Here is an 11,906-nt window from a genome sequence, read left to right as displayed (position 1 = left end):
CCCCTCCTACCCTTCTCCCCCTCATTCGCGGCCCGTGAGCGCTCCCCCCGCGCGGGGATTTGCTCCTTAATTGACCTAAATCAGGAGCTCGGGAGCGGCAGCCCCGCGGCGGCGGCGGGGAGAGGCGGGGGGGGTGGAGGGGCGGAGGGGGGGCGCGCACACGCGCGCACACGCGCGCTCCTCGCCGCTCACGACGCGCGCACCCGCCGCGCAAGCCCCGGCCCCGCGCGGCCGCTCCCGCCGCGCGGGGCTCCCATTTGCCGCCCTGCTCCGCCAATCGGCGCCGCTCCCCCCGCTTGTAAAGCGTTTAACTTGCATGACATTTTTATTTCGTTATTATCGTTTTTCGCGCAGGATCTGGCGCCTCCGATGGGTTGCCGGGCTCCTTTTTTTTTTTTTTCCCCTTTTTTTTTTTTCTCCTCTCTCCATTCCCTTCCCCTCCTCCCCCCTCCCTCCCCTCCTAGCTTGCAGGAAATGATGGCAAACCGCGATGTGAAATGATTACTCCGGAAAAAAAACCTTTTATACCAGGAGAGCATCCACGGGGCTAGGCAGAGCAAGGAGGCGGCTGCGGGGCCGCGGAGGCAGCCGCGGAGGAGCCCGCACCCCCACCCGGTGTGTCCCCCCCCAGACACCCATCCTCAACGGGGGGGGTGGTCTCTGGCCGCGATGCCGGACGAAGCCACCGAGAGCCCCAGCTCCACCTCGGCCCGCGTCTCGTCCTTCTTCATCGAGGACCTGCTGGGCCCGGCGGGCGGCGGGGCGCGGCGGGCGGCGGGCGGCGGGCGCGGGGCGCCGCGCTGCGGGCCGCGCTCCCCGCTGCGCCTCGGCGCGCCGGGCTGCCCGCTCCGCGACGCCGCCGTGGGCTGGTACCGCCGAGCGCACGCCGCCTTCCTGGGCTGCGCCAGCCCCGACAGTAAGTGGCCTTCCCCTTCTCCTTGTGGCCGCGTGTCCCTCCACTCCATCCTCCTCCTTTGCGCGTTCCAGCGGCTCCGCGGGCGCGGTGGGAGAGGGCGCCGCAGGTTTTGGCGCCCACCACCAGGCGTCTTGGCGCCCCTCGCCCGGCCGCCCCGAGAAATCCTCGGAAATGCCCCAAGGGTGTCAGGCACCTGGAGCCTCCATCCCGCCTGCTGTTCTGCCCGAAATAGCATTAGTTATCGCTGATGGCTTGCTTTCCTTTATTTTTATTATTACTATTATCACTATGACTACTATTATTACTTCCTGATCTTTTCCCTTTCCTCTTTCCTTTCCCTTTATTTATGTTCTTTTTATTTATTCTATTTATAAGGAGACAGGCTTTGACAGCCCCGGCCAGCAGACGCAGGCCACCGTCCCCAGCAGCGCAGCAGCGGGTTTGGCACCTCGAGCAGCGGCGGCACCCGCGTCCCCGTGTGTGCCCCGGCATGTCCCCCCTTCCCCGCGCAATGCGGAGCGGCCGCCTCCCCCAGGGCCGCTGTCACCTACGGCCTCCGGAGGAAAAATGCGCTGGAGAAAGAGTCTGTGTTTCCAGACAGAAATTAACAGCTAAATAAAAAAAAAAAAGAGAGAGAGAGAGAGAGAGAGAGAGAGAAATAGAAAAGTTTATAAGGCCATGATGGGGGGTTATTTTTATCCTGATAGGAAAAAAAATTACTATCGCTCAGTACATCTGTGATTCCGCACGAGCCTGTGGAGTTCACATGATTATAGAGTCAGGGGAAGAGGCGTGATTTATAAACCGAAGAGTTTCTTTTAGCAGTGTTGGTGTTACCGATATTTTTAATTTCACTCAGAAATATGAAATGATTCTAGAAGCAGAAAATAAAGCCCGAAGCAGCTTTTCCCCCCTACTTAGCTTTTTTTTTTCCCTTTCCTTTTTTTTTCTTTCTTTCCCTCTTTCTTTTTTTTCTTTTTTCTTTTTTTTTCTCTCCCTCTGTACTATCAATACTAGGAAATGTTTTTCGGTATCAATGCTAGGAAATATTTAACACATTTATATTAGAATCTCCACGGAGATGTGTTGAGAGACAATTACTCAATATTTCAGCAGTTTTACCCGCCGGTTAGGCATATCAAGTGCCAAAAAAAAAAGTGAAGTGAGAAATATTTCTCCTCCTCCCCTTTTATATATACACGCACTTTAATATACTTACATATGCACTTGCAAACACGTGAGTCTGTGTGTGTATATACGTATATTTGTGTATAAATATATATGCAAACCTGCACGTGGATTGATAAATGCGCGTGGAGAATTTTATATTTGAGTATGCATATATTTATATATGTACACACTCCACTATTTATATATAAAGGTATACTCGTGTGTATCTATAAAAACACGCTACATATTTATATAGTTATATAAATAGTAATTATGTATGCACATATATATATATACATATATAAAACGCGGGTGTATATATATATATATGGAGCTTATGTATTTCTATGGACTTGTGTGTGCGCACACACGTGCTTTAGCTGTGCTTGTGAGGAGCCCCCCGAGTTTCCTGGAGGGGAGCTCGGCCCGGGTGCCTCGCTCGCGGGCCGGGCCGGGCCGCCGCGGAGCATCCCGGCGGCAGCGCCACCGTGTCCCTCTCTCCGCAGCCAGTGACCGCGACTCTCCCGAGCCGGCCGAGGAGGCGGCGGCGGCGGAGCGGGCGGGCGGCGGCGGCCGGGCGGCGCGAGGCCCCGCGGGCGGGCGGCCGGGACCTGACGGGGGCCGCGAGGACGACGAGGAGCGCGGCGAGGAGCCCGGCGGGCCGGAGCCGCGCGCCCACGGCCGCAAGAAGAAGACGCGCACCGTCTTCAGCCGCAGCCAGGTCTTCCAGCTCGAGTCCACCTTCGACGTGAAGCGCTACCTGAGCAGCTCCGAGCGCGCCGGCCTCGCCGCCTCGCTGCACCTCACCGAGACGCAGGTGAAGATCTGGTTCCAGAACCGCCGCAACAAGTGGAAAAGACAGCTGGCCGCCGACCTGGAGGCGGCCAATATCTCTCACTCGGCCCAAAGGATAGTGCGGGTGCCCATCCTCTACCACGAGAACTCGCCGGCGAGCGCCCTGGGCTTCGCCTTGCCTCACATGTCGCCCCCCTTGGTGGGCTTTTCTAACGCCGTCACCTACCCCTTGGGCACCTTCCCCGCCGCCTCGCTGCCCTTCCTACGGTCGCAGATGACAGGACTCGTCTGAGCGCCCGCCTGCGCCAGGGCCGCTGTCCCTTCGCCAGGCTTTCAGCTCTACCCCTTGCCTCCCCGAACTTTTTATTTCCATCACACATTTCTCGAGTTTCTGCTTTTTTGACTTTTTTTTTTTTAACGTGCAATAAGTTTACTTTGGGGTAACTCGAAACAAACAAACGAAAAACTAGACAGCAGAAGGAGAGAAAGGAGGACTACAAGAACCCTCGCGACGCGCCGACAGCTGCTCCGTCAGGGTGTCTGCTGGTTACACATCCAAAGAAAATGCAGCCCCGTGGCAACGGTGCGTCCCTGGGCCCCGCACGCCGCGCTCCGCAGGAGCTTCATACCCCTCGGGTTACAGAGAGTTTCCTTCCTCGCGACCCCGCAGAGCTGGCCGACTATGAGACGAATGTAAAGGCCTCGGCTGGGAAACGGGGCCCGGAGCCATCGAGGAGCAGGGGGAAGGGGCTGCAGGTGTGAGCAGGGAGAAGTCTGTCACTCCAAAGAGCGTCCGCAGCCGGCGCCGCAGCTCTGGGCCCGGCCCTGCAGCCGGTGAGAGCCCGTCGCTCCCCGAGGCTCCGGCAGCGCCTTCGATGGAGCCTCTCTCCCCCGCCACAGTGTTGCCATGCGTGGCATTTCCACGCCATCCACCCCCAAGCATGAGCCGCTACCCCGCGGCCCTCAGATCAGGCTGCTTTCAGATTTTTGAAACAACGTGAAGGCAACTGGAGAAGATGAATTCGCCCCTCTGAAACCCGAGCTGCGAGGATTTGGTTTCTTTGTTTTCGTTTTATTTCCCTAACGAGCTACCAACTAAAATACAGGATAAAAAGGAAAAAAAAATAATAATCTGCACACAATGTTTTAACAGCTGGATTTGCCACGTATTTGTGTCTCCTGACGAGGCTGAGAAAAACACAGTAGAGCTTTTCTCTCTCTTACGGGATCGGTTTATGTAATCGATTGATAGTCCGCACTGGCAATTAAAAAGAAAAGCAAGAAAAATAATCAGGTGGCGACAGGCTGGGGAATTGTATGGCTAGTTATGCAATCTAAACTGTAATGTGATATTATATGAAGTATTATGCATGCCAAGCTATTTTTTTTCTTTCTTTTTTTTTTTTAATTCTCCCCTCCCCCCTTTCTATTCGCTGCTAAAACTAATACCGGGTCAATTACTATTTCTAACGGTTTGAATTTATGTACCCGAATATTAAGAGGGGAAAAAAAAAAAAGGACCTTGTAGAACTCAGCCTTGGTGGAAGGTCAAGTTTTGATCGTACGTTCTAGGGCATAATCAGATGTAATTTAACCGACCAGCTCGGAGCACTGGCTGTCCCTGCAGGGAGAGCTAGATGGTGGATCCGTAGGGCTATGTGCGTGCGGACCTTTCCCGGGTGAAGGAAAATAAATCTAATCGTTACTATTACCTACGGTCTGAATTATATTTGGAGCGATTTCACGCTTCCTTGCTATTAATTCGGTCGGCGAGATGCAGCAGAGCTTAAACTTTGATACAAAATTTGAAAGAAGGGGCAGTGACGGATTACAACCCAACCTCTCAATTGCTTTTTTTTTTTCCTCTTCGGTCTGAAACACGGCTCTGGGCATCAGGCTGCGCAGTTGCAGTCAAGACGCTGAAAGCCTCAAAAACACTCGAGAATGAAAAATATGTATTTATATATATATTCGGTGTTCCTGAGAAAAGTGCTAACTTGTCGGGACGCTTCTTTCGACTCGGAACGATGCAGAGCTCGGAGTTGCGTTTCAACTGCTCTTAAAAATAATAATCACCACCTTGTGTGACACCAGCAGACCTTCGCCAACCGTTTTGCTTGCATATCAGTTAAAAATCCAGCTTTGGGGCGAAAGCTGCTAAAACCGGGGGATGTGCTACAGAGAAGGGAGCGAGGATGGGGGAGCGGGGAGGCTCGGGCTCGCAGCCCCCTCGTGCCGGTGCCTCTAGAGGTGACCAGGACAGCCCGTGTGGGAACTGGGCCTTCCAATGGGCCAAAGACTTGGCTTCGAGCAGGATTTCCCCCTCCTGGTGCCCAGCTCCTGAGCTGGCACCCTTGAGAGCGACTGGAAAAACGCGGCCAGGCGTTTCCCCCTTCATATCCTTACCGGAGTGAAAACCTGACTCGCAGCCACCATATCGGAGCAGACTGTCAACCATCCTCACACGCCTGCCACGCTCCACATGCCTTTTCTTTGGAGTAACATATGAGATTATCGCACTTCTGATTCTACTAAATATTCTTTTTTGAAGTAACGGAACTGGCAGGGCTAAATGATCAATCGGATTTTTAAATTGTGTTTTGAAATTAGTTTGTTTGTTTTTTTAAAGACGTGCTGATTATATCAATAAACAGATTTTTTTTCATACACTGTATTTGTAACTTATGATCGTAGTAAAAAAAAATTAAAAGGTACAAGATGACGTGAATTCTTCTAAGAAAAAGTGCTTACTTATGCCTTATTCTGTACATGCAGACACTGCTTCATAGTGGATTATTAAAAGTATGTACTGAAAGTGGGAACATATACACCTTAGGTTTCTTTACCTCGTAGCTCTTCTAATGGTCTTAGTCGTTGTTCCTGAGGTCAAGAGCATTCTGCAGGATTCAGAGAAACACCCAGCAGAAGACATAGCCACTGAAAAACTGCCATTTATATTGATACGCTGACGACCTTAAAGCGGGCTAAAAAGAAAAAGAAAAAAAAACACAAACCAAGGCAACATATCTCTCGCAGTTTTATTGCCTGTATATATTTTTATTAAACATATTAATGAGGTAAGAGTCAGGCTTTGCATTTCCGCAAATAGATATTTTTGAGGAAAAACGTTGGTGGAGCTCTAAGTACTTTCGCGAAGGCTGCTTGTGACATATAGAGACATACGTTGTTGCTTTATAGATCAAAGAAACCTCAGAATAGCTTTAAAATAAATCCAGTTATACTACAGCTGTAATATTATTATGCAGCATAAATCCTTGTCTGTTGACATTTATTTAATGAATGTTGCTACAACAGCTTAGCTAGATGGCACTCCAGAGGCGAAGCAAAGGAAAAGCTTGCCAGACTGCTTGCAAAGATAACGTGTGTGTGTTGGATGTTAATAAAAATAATTAGTGGGAGAGAAAAAAAAATCTAAGCAAACCGAGCGAAAATCAAAATACTGTCTGAACTGACCTTCTGAAATAAATTCTTGGTGTAGCTGCAGCAAGATGTTATTATTAATTACACTTTGAATGAGAATAGTCAATATGTTGAAAAGTACCCTGTTAAATGGCTATTTTGCAAATGGTATGGTATATTGCTCGCCGGATTAAGATGGCATTTCTCATAGGCAGGGGTCTAAAATATTCATGCAAATCAATGCTTGATAAATCTCATAGGTGCGCGCTGGCTCCACAGACGAACAATATATTTGGATCGATTTTTTTATACTGCATTATCTTAGACTAGGGACTGTCTCTCTTTCTGTCTTTCTGTCTTTCTGTCTTTCTTTCTCTCTTTCTTTCTCTCTTTCTTTCTCTCTTTCTGTCCTTCTGTCCTTCTGTCCTTCTTTCTTTCCTTTTCTTTCCTTCTTTCTTTCCTTCTCTCCTTTCTCTCTCTCTCTCTTTCTCTCTCTCTCTCCCCCTCTCCTTTCTCTCTCTCTCTTTCTCTTTCTTTCTCTCTCTCGTTCTCTCCTTCTCTCTCTCGTTCTCTCTTTCTCTCTTTTTCTTCTTTTTCTCTGTAAACATGTGAGCCTGGTGGAGTGTGCACTGCGGTCTCGCCATCGTTTGGAGACTTGCTCCAGCACTTCCAGTGTATTTGAGGTATTTAGTGCTCTCTGTCTGAAATTATATCCAGGCAATGTTAATGGCGCATTCCCAGTGATAGTGACTTTACGGAGAAGTTCTCAGTGCTTCATTTAACTGTCCTGAGGTTCTCAAGTGTTCTTACAGATCTAATGTTTTGATTTGTATGTAAGGAGATACATGAGTACATGCTGCTCTGAAAATCCTGATATAGGTCTGAACTTTAAGATCTCTGTCTTCCCTTAAAAAATCTAGTCTCCCGAGCAGCTGATAATTAATTGCCTTTTTTTTTTTTTTTGGGGCGAGGGAGGATATAGGTTCTCGAATTTTAACCTCACGCCTCTGGAATCAGGTGCAGAGGTTGCAGGAAGGCGACTTAGCCGCGGACTTTGCATTGACGCCGGGGCGAGACGGAGGATCGTGGATCGTAGCTCCGACTAAGTCCTGGGCAGAGAAACTGTAAAGACTTTCATGACTTGGCTGACTCCACTGCATTAGGTTCTTCATCGTCAAGGGCTCTGAAAGGCAGAGGGGGCCTATTTAACGGTGAAGGACCTCAGGAAATTAACTCACCTCAGATACCTCCCTCAAGCAAAGCCACCCTCTTTCGTCTTTCTCTAGAATCTGATTAGAGTTCATTGCAATCAAATTTAGTAGAAGACTAAATAAGAGTAGAAGACTCTTTCTACCTTGGGCTAAAGGGAAAATAGAGGTATGTGCACCAGGAGATTTTTGGTAAAAGCTTTTCCAGGATTCAGCTTGATGTTAGCTGCTATTACAGGAGTGTGTCAGTGGAAAAATGAAGAAAAAAAAAAAGTTTCGTTTTTGCTGAGCCGCTGCTGGGTGTCTCAGGGCTCTGCGGAATGTCGCACCTGGCGACGGGAAGATTTAAAGATTTAAAGGGAAATAAAGTGCAGTATCTAAAAGACCCTGTGCTGGAGGCCTCTAACGACCCTAAGAAAAATGCTTTCGAGCGAAGCGATGATGCGCCTCGTCCGAAGGCCTCTTGGAGCCTGGAGATCGACTGGCGTGGGTACGGAGAGGTGCTGCTGGGGGAGCGGACCCCCGTTCCTCCTCGAAGTGACTCCGGGAGGGTTCCCTTGGATTTTTTTTGGCGAGATTTATGGCAGAGGCTCCCGCTGCCCCCGGGCTCCTGCGCCGGGAGTAGATCTCTACCTGTTCGCGTGCGGAGCCATCTCCTTCCTCCCCTTCCTTCCCGCTGCGGATGATGGAGATGAGGCTCTGGCCACCGAAGAGGCAGAGCAGGCTCCCCGAGGGGAGCCCCGGCGCGGGCTGCACGGGGCCGGGAGCGGCGGCCGCCCCTCACCGCGCCGCGGGGCGGGAGTGCCGGAGCCAGAGGCAGCCACGGCGGGAGCGGGACGGTGCTGCCCACTGGGCAGCTGCTGCTTCGCGCTGGGTTGCAGGCGGTACCCAGGCCTGCTCCGCACCGCCGCGTTTGCGGTACTGCGGCCGGGGTGCAAAAATAAGCCGCGACTCCTTCCTTATTGGCCTTCCTATTTATTTGCTGTCCTTTTCGAGTTTCAAGGAAAAGTCTTTTAAGGAAACGCACTCAGGAGACAGAGTTTTAAAATTTTTTAAGATGGATTTTGCAGGACTAAAAGGGAGCGAGACGGATGCGAGTACCTTGCGTGTACCCAGCTCACGCCTTTCCAAAAGCGGGAAAGGACGCCGAGGTATCTGCTGGGGTCCAAACCAGCACGAACTGTGCTCAAAGTCCCTCATGCCCCAACTTTTACTAGCCGACACTGAATTTCTGAATTGTCCCTTCCGCCCCTTCTTCGCAGTTCTAACTGACTGTCCCTTCTCCTGTCCTATCGCTACCTCCGAATGGGACATTTCGCCCCATTGGGAGTTCTACTTTGTGAAGATTACAAGGCAAACCAAACACGTTAGGATTTATAGCCAGTGAGTGTGTTAATGGAAGATATGTATATATATATTCGCCAGGAAAAGTGCAGTTCTGCAGTAGACAGCTGCATTAAAATCTGAGTGCTTTTATCAAGAGAAATTCTTTTTTCTTTCCATGAAAACAGCTGAAACCTGCTCTCCCAAGAACCAGTGTATTAAAGATTAACACAGTCCAAAACCGTCAGATGCCCTGATTTTAGCTCACGACATCCATGATATCGCAATATTTAAGATCCTGACAACACCTCTACTGTCAACCCTTCTTAAAGGGTTTATCGCTACTTCTCAGCATTTTTTCGTGATTGAAACTTCCAGTCTTGGACGAGAAGGCCTCCTAAAAACCAGTTAACAGCTTTCCGGGGGGCATGGGGAAGCAAACTCTTTCATGCGCCTCTTTCCTCACAAGTGATGCCGACTCTAGTTTAGCAGCACTCGCAAGCTTAAAAAAAAAAAAAAAAAAAAAAAAAAAAAAAAAAAAAAACGTTTTTTAAACCTTGCACAGCTAACGGCGCACCGCCCTTGCGGGAGCGTCTCGCAGTGACCTGAGGCTACCGGAGTCCTTGGAGAAGAGCGGTCTCCCTTCTCCCGAGGGACGCCTTTACTCACTTTATAGGTAGGAGGGGGTGAAGGGGCCATAGGGGCGCTCCTGGTGACAGAAAGCTCGTTTTCTCACCATCCTCCTAAAACAGCACGGGGAATTGGTGGCAGTGATTGTCATCAAGCTGCGGCCCTGCTGGCTCCCACATTTCTTTCTCTCTCTCTTTTTTTTTTTTCCTTTTTTTTTTTCCTGTCTCCTTCTCTCTCTCCATCATCACTCTTTTGCTCCTTGCACGGCCCCAAACTCATCCACCACTCCCTTGACTTCTACACGTCCCGCCTCTCCTGTTTCCCAGTTCTCCGTTACTCTCTCCTGACTTCTCATCCACTCTGTCCAGTATCTTTCTTTCTTATCTACTTTTCCCAGCCCTCATTCGATGACTGTTCCTTCTCACTGCCATCCCCGCCTCCACCACACCGGGATCCTCTGCACTGTATCTCCTCTCCACCTTCCTGCTCGCTCGTCTTCTCCCAGACCGCTTCTCTCTCCATCCCGGACCACATCCCCGCCGTTCTTGTTCCCAGGCCTCCCTCTTCATCCTTATCTCCCCCTTCACCTGGCCCCGAGAAATTCCAGTCCCACCTCCTCCCCACCGTTTCCCTTAATCCCTTCCCTTGGCAGCAGAGGCACCTCCCCATCCTGAGGACACCTTGGCAGCGCCGCCAATTCCTTCCCCTCCTGCTCCTCTTCCTCTCTTTCCCTTCCAGCGTTCCCTCCCTGCACGGCTCCCCCCGCTCCCCCTCCATCCCTTTGGCTCCCTCTTGCTCTATCCCCTCCCTCCACCGTTCCGACCCTCCCCTGGTCCCCCCGTTCCCCTCCCTCTCCCCCTCTATCCCTCCTTCCCTCCCTCCCTCCCTTCTCCCGGCTGCCGCTACAGCCCTCCCGCCGCAGCCAGTCCCGCGGCGCCGTTCGGTGCGGCTCGGCTCGGTTCTGTGCAGCTCGGTTCGGCTCCGCTCGGTTCGGCTCTGCTCAGCGCTCCATGGTGCAGCTCGGAGGCGTCCGCGGAACCCCACCGGGGGCCCCGGCCCCGCCACCGGCCTTCAGCATCACCAGCATCCTGCAGCTCGGGCCCCGCCGCCCGCTACGGGAGCAGGAGGAGGAGGAGGAGGAAGAGCAGGAGGAAGAGGGGCCCGCGGAGCGCGACCCCAGTAAAGTCTCCGACAACTCGGGTACCCTGAACCCTGCGGGAGGCCGCATCGCACGTCGGGGTGCGGGCCGGTCCCCCCGCGCCCCGCTGCCAGGTCCCGGCTTTCGGGCGGGGAGTCGGACTCTGTTCCTCCTCCCCTGCCCCCGTCCCATGGCCGGGCCGCTCTGGGGGAACGCGCACCCACACACACTCATGCACACACTCGTGCACACACACACCGGGGCACCCCGGCGCCCATTTCTCCTCTAGTCAGCAGAGGCGGGAAGAGGATCCAACGTTTTACCTTTCGTGGCTGTGGATGGATGAGAAGAGGCACTCCCCGCCTCAATCTGCTCTCAGGGTCTTGTGCAGGGTGTTATACTCGCCCCCCTCCCCCGCCCCGCCGCTTCTTTCCCTCCGCCTCTTTGGGTCTCTATCTCGCGTCCTGGAGCCCAGGATTTCCCTGGCTTCGCGCTGCCAGAGGGATCCCTAGACCGTTCCCGGATCCTTACCGTTCCTGCCCACAGGCGCGGCTCCCCGCGGACGGGTTGGGGGGATGCTCTGCCCCTCTGCGCTCCGCGGGACCCCGGCGGCGGGGCGGGCGCCGCTGTCGATGTCACGGGCTTCGTGCTCTGTCTTTGCAGGCGGCGAGTCCGGGCCAGCAGCGGAGCCGGGCGCCGAGGGCAGCGCCGGGGCCGTTTCGCCGCCGCCCGAGAGGCTGCGCTGCGGCGCGGAGGAGGCGGTGGGAGCCGCGGGCTGCGGCAAGGAGAGCGGCAAGGCGGCGGGCAGCAAGAAGAAGACGCGCACCATCTTCTCCAAGAGCCAGGTCTTCCAGCTCGAGTCCACCTTCGACGTGAAGCGCTACCTGAGTAGCGCCGAGCGCGCCGGCCTCGCCGCCTCGCTGCACCTCACGGAGACACAGGTGAAGATCTGGTTCCAGAACCGCCGCAACAAGCTCAAGAGACAGATGTCGGCGGAGCCCGAGGGCCCGGCCCCGACGGAGACCCCCGCGGAGCCGCTGGCCCCCTCCGCTCTTGCCTTGCCGGCCCTCTACAAGGACAGCCCCTTCCTCGGGCGCTGCTTGCTGCCCGTGTCCTTCCCCCTGCTCTGCCCGGGCAGCTCCCTCCCGTACCTCTGCCTGCCCGGCCCCGCCAAATACTTCAGCCTGCTCGACGGGGACGTATAACCCCCCGCCACCGCTCCGGGACGGGCAACCCCGGACGTGATTTCTGCGTCCCCCACCGGGCCGCCCGCGCCCGCGGAGGGGCTGCCCGCGACGGGGCCACC

The 11,906-nt window shown here is 53.4% G+C and overlaps 2 protein-coding genes across 2 annotated transcripts; both read left to right on the top strand.

Annotated features, from left to right (window-relative positions):
- Window positions 1-669: 669 nt before the first annotated feature.
- On the top strand, window positions 670-3,173 carry LOC104575549 (homeobox protein HMX1). The gene is made up of 2 exons (XM_088539924.1): window positions 670-916; window positions 2,593-3,173. Exons 1-2 carry the CDS (start codon window positions 670-672, stop codon window positions 3,171-3,173), a joined length of 828 nt encoding a protein of 275 aa, XP_088396050.1.
- A 7,299-nt stretch (window positions 3,174-10,472) lies between these two features.
- Window positions 10,473-11,835, top strand: LOC104575550 (homeobox protein HMX2). Its single transcript, XM_088539923.1, has 2 exons — window positions 10,473-10,695; window positions 11,282-11,835. The coding sequence occupies exons 1-2, from the start codon at window positions 10,473-10,475 to the stop codon at window positions 11,803-11,805; spliced, it is 747 nt and encodes a 248-aa protein (XP_088396049.1). The 3' UTR covers window positions 11,806-11,835.
- The last annotated feature ends 71 nt before the right edge of the window (window positions 11,836-11,906 follow it).

The sequence above is a fragment of the Tinamus guttatus genome, unplaced genomic scaffold (genome assembly GCF_059628265.1).
Source record: "Tinamus guttatus ecotype Peru unplaced genomic scaffold, ASM5962826v1 Tinamus_guttatus_pri_ptg000052l, whole genome shotgun sequence".
Classification (NCBI taxonomy): domain Eukaryota; kingdom Metazoa; phylum Chordata; class Aves; order Tinamiformes; family Tinamidae; genus Tinamus; species Tinamus guttatus.
Note: the sequence above shows the minus strand (reverse complement) of the source record. Positions and strands in the feature narration are given on the sequence as shown.

Coding starts and splice junctions, on each gene's coding strand:
- LOC104575549 (XM_088539924.1), top strand. CDS start 670: ATGCCGGACGAAGCCACCGAGAGCCCCAGCTCCACCTCGGCCCGCGTC. Junction 917..2,592: donor GGGCTGCGCCAGCCCCGACA/GTAAGTGGCCTT, acceptor CTCTCTCCGCAG/CCAGTGACCGCGACTCTCCC.
- LOC104575550 (XM_088539923.1), top strand. CDS start 10,473: ATGGTGCAGCTCGGAGGCGTCCGCGGAACCCCACCGGGGGCCCCGGCC. Junction 10,696..11,281: donor TGCGGGAGGCCGCATCGCAC/GTCGGGGTGCGG, acceptor AGTCCGGGCCAG/CAGCGGAGCCGGGCGCCGAG.